Source organism: Priapulus caudatus, unplaced genomic scaffold (genome assembly GCF_000485595.1).
Source record: "Priapulus caudatus unplaced genomic scaffold, Priapulus_caudatus-5.0.1 Scaffold1231, whole genome shotgun sequence".
NCBI lineage: Eukaryota > Metazoa > Priapulida > Priapulimorpha > Priapulimorphida > Priapulidae > Priapulus > Priapulus caudatus.
The window spans coordinates 21,297-29,003 of NW_014578292.1; the positions used below are offsets into that span (position 1 = coordinate 21,297).

General features: G+C 43.6%; 1 protein-coding gene across 1 annotated transcript in view; it reads left to right on the plus strand.

Annotated features, from left to right (window-relative positions):
- Window positions 1–7,234, plus strand: part of LOC106815901 (serine-rich adhesin for platelets-like) — a 9,311-nt gene extending 2,077 nt beyond the window's left edge. The window contains exons 2-9 of the mRNA XM_014820429.1: window positions 10–188; window positions 2,310–2,426; window positions 2,915–3,048; window positions 3,490–3,656; window positions 3,887–4,070; window positions 5,381–5,502; window positions 5,644–6,378; window positions 7,112–7,234. Of these exons, the coding sequence (XP_014675915.1) occupies window positions 10–188; window positions 2,310–2,426; window positions 2,915–3,048; window positions 3,490–3,656; window positions 3,887–4,070; window positions 5,381–5,502; window positions 5,644–6,378; window positions 7,112–7,201 (1,728 nt within the window). The 3' untranslated portion in view covers window positions 7,202–7,234. The remainder of the gene's footprint in view (window positions 1–9; window positions 189–2,309; window positions 2,427–2,914; window positions 3,049–3,489; window positions 3,657–3,886; window positions 4,071–5,380; window positions 5,503–5,643; window positions 6,379–7,111) is intronic.
- Window positions 7,235–7,707: the final 473 nt, after the last annotated feature.

A 7,707-nucleotide genomic window follows, 5' to 3' on the forward strand; every position in this document is an offset into this window, starting at 1 on the left:
ATTCGTGAGAGCGAGGGGCTGAAGGCCATCTCCAATATTCGTGAGAGCGAGGGGCTGAAGGCCATCTCCAATATTCGTGAGAGCGAGGGGCTGAAGGCCATCTCGAAGATTCGTGATAGCGAGGGGCTGAAGGCCGTGGATTGCAGTCGTGACTCACAGCCGCTGCAGCCGCATGTCGTGAGCGCCAGGTACGATCATACACACATGCACACACACACATGCACACACGCACTCACGCACGCACGCACGCACGCACGCACAGATACTACGCACATGTGTACTACATACTAGTACTATATTACTATATATACGATATACTATACCAGGGTTCGTAGCGGGTCTTCCAAATTCTTATGAGTACTTATTTTGCCAAAAATAAAATAAGGGCCTTTATTAGTACTTATTTTTGGTGAAATCTTAGAAAAGTACTTAATAGTCCTTATTTTGAGCTCATTTGACGTAGTCAGATGCAACTTGTAGAATTGCATGATCGTGCGTCCGTCCGTTAGTCAACAGTTGGGCACAAATCTTAACTGCTCGACGTACGGTCACGATATTCGGGACGTTGGGGGAGGATCGTGAAAAGGACTCGGGATGACTAATTTGGGGGTCAAGGGTCAAAGGTCAAGATGTGTAAACGGAGGGGGAATATTTCCCCCTTAACTTAAGGTATAGGAGGAAATACGGAATTGCGGCACAAATATTAACGGCTCGACCTATGCTCATAATATTCGGTGTATAGTGTGATGGGCAGGAAACCCATCACCAGTGCGAAATTGGAGGTCACAGGTCAAAGGGCAATGGGGGAAAGGTCAGATATCAGACATTTTTGAGGACATGGCCTAATGGACAGAGTGGGAAACTTTTTTGTTTCAGTGCTGACCTACCATTTTTATCACTTTATTAAAAGGACCATGAAATGTGCTTTCCACTGATGTGCGAAGAGCAAGTGTCTGATAATCTTTTGACCTTCAAGAGGATCGAGGGTTAAACATGGATTTCTGAACTGCCTCAATGATGTCACAGTGTTCTCATATTCATGGCACATCCATAATCTAGAAAGCCAGTAAGCCTCAATAGCCCAACGGGTACAGCACAGGATTACTGCTCAAAGGTCCTTGTATCGAATCCCATCAGATTTTTTATTATTTACCTGTTTTCAGTATTTTTCTATCTTTATCCATTTAACTATTTTTTTCCAATTAACACAAATATTTACATGATTTATTTACAACAATTTAATAACAACAAATAATTTTGACAACAATTAATTTTTTATTTATTTTTAATAGGGTTAGGGTTAGGGTCACAATGCACCATAAAACAGAAGATGCAGGCACGCGATTTAATTTGTATCAACTAATGGGATTTGGGAGGTATGCAGAATGCAGAAGGTTGCTGAAATGATGTGTACGCAACTGCGTATCTACATATCTACGCCTAACAAAGGTCTCACTACGGACGACTTAAATGTTACGTTTATAACCGTAGCAACAGACCTCAGATGAGCCCAGACGCTCTGCGGCTCTTCTTTGTTTTAGTTCTCGACTTAGAGTAAGAATTGTTGTATATATAAGACGGAATAATTAAATCTGCTGTGCAATTGTGTATATAAATATTATTAGTGTACTAATAATTATATTATTATAATATAATTATTAATAATCAAAATATAAAAATTATAATCAAAAATTATAATCGGTGATCTATCAGAAATCGCGTAAAAAAGTCTTATTTTGGCCTCCAGAAAGGGTCTTATAAGTCCTTATTTCAACATGTGTCTTACTACTATGAACCCTGTATACACACTCATACCCTATACACATACACTATATACATATGTTATAGAGAAATATACTGCATACATATACACTATGTACACACACACACACACACACACACACACATATATATATATATATCTATATATAGTGTATATATAGTGATGCTATACATGTTGGCAGCTTGACCAAAATTCGGAAGACATAATTAAGTTGCGAGAAGGATAATAATTAGGTGATGTATAGGGTTTTAGTCGCAGGTTTGCGTGAACGTGTGTAGGTACCCCTTGTCATCGCTCCAGTGACTTTGTTTTCCTACAGATTGTCGTGTAACGAGTGTTGGGTGCGATCGTGCCTCGTACAAGTTCGTGTTAGCGTTATGGCCCTGCTGCTATTTTTAGATGTTTTATAATCACAAGCGCTCAATCACATCAATGGCAGTGTTTTTATCGTATGACGTTACTGTTTTAAGAGAATCGCAGTCTGGTAACTTTACTCTAAACTGTTGTGATTGCGGCTTGTTTGCAGAAGGAGACAATCTAGGTCTAGCGTGGTCGTGTCGTATTGTGACGATGGAGACGATAAGGATGAGCTTGGCATCAAGATTGAAGAGAGTAACTCTGACGTGTGTCCACCAAGGAAAAAGTACGTATGCTAATTACTCAGAGCTAGTAGAGTGGGAGAGGAAGTAGCGCGTTAAATAGACATCGATAACGTCTCTTGTTAGTTTAAACGGACACTGATCAACAGCGCATTGTCGTCATTGGCCGTTTAAGCTGATCTTGCGATCACCGGTTCCCAATTTTCGAACAAGTGCCCAGCATGGGTTTAAATATTTTGCGCTGTGTCGTCAGTGCATTTCGGTCTGGCGTGATCCTGACCTGAAGTTTTCCATGTTCTGGTCCCTGTGTCTCAACTTTCGATGGCATCCCCGTCCGTGCAAGAGAGCAGTGAGACATTGCATGTTGCTAATGATGAAAGTGCGTGCGTGCGTGCGTGCGTGCGTGCTTGCTTGCGTTCGTTGCTGCGTGCGTACGTGCGTGCGTGTTGGCATGTATGGGTGTCCTTATGATGAGGTCAGCGGCTGACTGTTTGTGGACGTGGTGTTACATATGTTATGTCTCTGCACGTAGGAGAAAGATCTCGGATCGAGCAAAAGCCACAGCAGGAGGCAATAACCCAGATAAAGAGATTGCCATTGATCGTGCTCTTCATAACCTCCTGGAAAGAGACATCATCAGGGAGCGTGTGGATGCGCTGGCCAAACGTGAGCATTTGTTTATATTTTTCGCCACACGGGGATCTTAATTCTCATCTCTGGTTCGTCTGCACTTGTGTTTAACTTGTTGGAACTGTAGTATATTTGGCGACAGTACTCGTGGCATTTATCTCGTATGAAGTTATTTGTAAACTGTAAAAAATGTGTTTAAATGTAAAAAAGAGTGCACTTAAAAAAAGGTTGAACCTGTATCTATTTGTGCAGCTTCGTACAATACGATAAGTTGTGATGATTTCTCTTGGCAGTGCCGCGACAATCCACCTGCGTGCTGCACTCTGTGTGCTGCACTAGCTGTGTGCTGCACTCTGCGCGCTGCACTCAGCGGGCTGCACTCTGTGTGCTATCTGCTCATGAACTATATGTTGAATAGAATAACCAGTTTAAAAAAAATTAAAAATGAACCAGTATGGCAGTATGTTGCTGTTATAGGAAGGTGTGATCCGTCGTCAGTAGCAACCGTGGAAGTCGTGGCTAGAAAGATGCTTGGAGCGAGCGACGATGAGGGAAAGGATCAGAAGTCGTCAATGTTGCCCCCTACTGTCGCAACTCTGAGAGCGTTCAAATTACTTTTACTGAAACGCAAGAAACTGGTGAAGGTATTTGGTGACGTGTGTTATGTATGTATGTTTGTATTGTAACGTTAAGATTAAGTTTACATAATGTAACGTAATATATGTGATAGAGAGGTATTTAAACACATACTATTAACCAGAATAATAATTCTTTTTCTGCTTCTTCTTCTTCTTACTCTTCTTTTCCTCCTTGTTCTTTTTCTTCCTCCTCTTCCTCTTTCTCCTCTTCCTCCTATTATTTGTTTTCTTTCTAGTCACGTGACATGTTGCCTGGGGAGCAGAAACCCGGAGCAGTTAACGGCTGTGAATCCCAGATCGTCCACATCCCCGGAACAGAGGGCACCACTGGTCGTCAGCCTTACATGTTGAAGTTCCCAAAGGGCACCCTCATACGTGACGTGTTGAAGACCATTTCCCATCCGAGCGAGGCGAAATCAGGTGGACAACAGTTGCTTCTTGACTAGCGTAGAAATTAGCGCTATCATGTGTATTATGCACCTAATGCCGTGGATGCGTCGTGGATCTTTTTGGTACAGAATGATCCCGTTCATGTTTTATGAACTGTGGAGATATAGTGTATGGCATACAGTGCATGTGTATAGTGAACTGTGGAGATATGGTGTGTGGCGTACAGTGCATGTGTATAGTGAACTGTGGAGATATGGTGTGTGGCGTACAGTGTATGTGTATAGTGAACTGCGGAGATATGTGACGTGTGTGCGTACCAGTGTAATTGTTATAGTGGACTGTGAGATATTAGCTGTGTGGCGATACAGTGTATTGTGTATAGTGAACTGTGGAGATTATGTGTGGCGTACAGTGTATGTGTATGAGTGAACTGTGAGTATATAGTGTTGTGGCGTACAGTGTATAGTGTATAGGCTGTGAATATGAGTTGGCTGTGGTTATGAATGTTGGGAAGCTTAGTGTGTGGCGTACAGTGTATTGTGTATAGTGAACTGTGGAGATATAGTGTGTGGCGTACAGTGTATGTGTATAGTGCACTTGTGGACGATATAGTTGTGGCGATACAGTTGTCATGTTTATAGCTGAACTGTGGAGATATATGTGTGTGGCGTACAGCTGTATGTGTATAGTGAACTGTTGGAGATATAGTGTGTGGCGCGTAAGTGTATGTGTATAGTGAACTGTGGAGATAAGTGTGTTGGCGTACAGTGTATGTGTAATAGCTGAACTGTGGGAGAATAGTGTATGGCGTACGTGTATGTGTATAAGTGAACTGTGGAGATAATAGTGTGTGGTCGTACAGCTGTATGTGTATAGTGACTGTGGAAGAATATAGTGTGTGGCGTACAGTGTATGTGTATAGTGAACTGTGGAGATATAGTGTGTGGCGTACAGTGTATGTGTATAGTGAACTGTGGAGATATAGTGTGTGGCGTACAGTGTATGTGTATAGTGAATGCATATAGTGAACTGTGGAGTGTGGATTTATAGGGTATGGCGTATAGTGTATGTGTATAGTGAACTGTGGAGTATGGACTTATAGGGTATGGCGTATAGTGTATGTGTATAGTGAACTGTGGAGTATGGACTTATAGGGTATGGCGTATAGTGTATGTGTATAGTGATTATATAGAGGCTGTTGAAGAATTAGCATCTGTTTCTCAGTGCCTGCGAGCAAATTCTGACACTGAGACCTTGTCCCGTAAACATTTTCCAAGTTTAAACAAACTTCTAAGTGGAGAATGTGTTTGGTAATAACAACATTCTGCGATTGTTCTCAGGAACTAAAGCTACCTCCGGTACTGCTGCTGTGGTGCCGACCAGCACTCAGGCACTGCAAGCAGGAACAGCCATGGCATTGATGGGGTCATCACAGCCACAGCTGCTGTCAATGCCAACCAAGGTTAGTACCGGTACCCAAAGTAAAATCTTTGTAAAGCATGTCACGCTACACGCCCAGGCATCGTCTGTTACGCAAGACGTAACATCGTCCAAATCCAGAGTCCAACTGAGAGCCATTCGCTTTGTTTCTTTTGTGTTTCAGTTACCAGTGCTCGACCCTCCAGGTGCTGTCATGGTGGGGATTTCTCCGACCACAGCTGTCAGCACGACGACGAGTGGAGTTGCTACGACAATGAGTGTCGTTGCTATGACAACGAGTGCTGTTGCTACGACAATGAATGCTGTTGCTTCAACAGCAAGTGGCGCTGTTACAACAATGAGTGGTGCTACGACGAGCAGCGTTGCTACGACGACAAGTAGCGTTGCTACAACGACGATTAGTTCCGCCACGACAACGAACGGCGTCGCTACAACAAATACGTCAGACAGCCAGACGTCGGCGGCAGCACATCCTCCAAACCTCGTGGTAACCTCCCTGGCGAAGCAGCCGTCAGCGACAACCTGCTACAGCCCTGCCGTCGGTCAAGCGGCCGCGGTGAGCGTCGGTAAGCAATCGTTCGTCGTACATCTCGCTCCGGGACAGTCGCTCAACCTGAAGGACATCCGGAAGCAAGCGCTCGCCGATGCCACCCAGAAGACAGCGCCGGCGCCACCTGTCGGTCGCCGACAATCCGCGTCAGTGGGCGAAAAACAGGCGAGGTCGGGTCGTCCGGCCGCGGCGGCGAGCGAAACGCCGGCGAAAAGCTCCGGGAAGAATCGAGGGCAGACGGAGTTGTTGGAGGTGGCGAGGCGGTCTGCAGCCTACCGGCTCGCGAAGAATAGGTTTGTCTCGCTGTTCTACTGGCCCGCGCTGATGTCGACGATTGAGCCGCCGCAGGTACGAGCACCTATTGTTGCATGCTGATCCTGACATGTGCAGTTGTATGGGGTAATTAATTGCGACCAGGGGGTCGTAGTCAGGAACAAAATTAGTCTTAACATTAGTCTTAACATTAACTTCGATTCCTGGATCGTTAATGGAAATGTCGTTAAGTTACTAGAACGAAAAATCCTTGCAAATTTCCTCTTAACATTACGAAATCCTAGACCCTCTCGTAACTTAACTCTAGACCTTCTCGACGATCGAGCCGCCGCAGGTACGATCACCTATCATCTGTTACTGATACGATCATGTGTTTCTTACTGACAGCTAGAATAGCACTGGGTAATTACCGGCGACCGGAAAGACGAGTATAGTGTAGTGTAACTAACAGTAACAGTTCCTGCTGCATAGATCCTGGTCTTACGTTCAATGATCTCTGTTAGTATGTGATAAACGTTGGTCGGTACTAGGAGTGTTTGCTAGTATAAATTAATACCGTAACGACCACAGGCTCACCAGAACGTCGAGTAGTGAAGCATAATTAACTATAATTAGTAATGTAGCACAATTAACTATAATTAGTAGTGTAGCATAATTAACTTCTGTGTAGTCTATTAATGTCCGATCATCTCTGTCAGTATGTGATAGAATGATTGAATGATGATAGATTGAGAATATGAAGTTCGTACAAGGAGTGTTTGCTAAATATACCCTAAAATAACCAAGCTCTATAATTTTTTTTGCAAAGAGTCCAGACGAATCGGTGGCCGTTCCCGAGGAACTACTGAAGGAGCCCGGTGAAAGGTATTCAACACATAGTGTGACTTCCCTTCTTTAGCGCGAATTTTTTACGTGTACCTTTACCTCGACGCTTTCACGACCGATTTTAATTTAGATGAAAATGTCTTTTTAATCAGTTGCAAAAACCATTGCATCGCGAAAGGTCATTAATTTGCAAATTACTGGGAGAGCATATATCTTTATATGTATGTGTCCTACAGAGACAAAACAAAATTGTATTGATAGGTCTATAAATTTAGTAATATTGAAGGGTTCTGCAGATTTAGTAGCATTGAAGGGTTTATAGAGATCTCTTCCCTTTTCCACCTTTTTCTGTGAGCTTGTTTTTCTTTTGAGTGGATATGTGTAGCTTGCACAAAAGTTTTACGACAGTCCCTAAACCTGTGAAGGCAAATTGGCGATCGTGTTCGTGCGTGAGAGTTCACGTGTCACTGTGCGATGACAAGAGTAACCAAGCTCTCTCTCTCTCTCTCTCTCTCTCTCTCTCTCTCTCTCTCTCTCTCTCTCTCTCTCTCTCTCTATCTCTATCTCTACACGATCTCT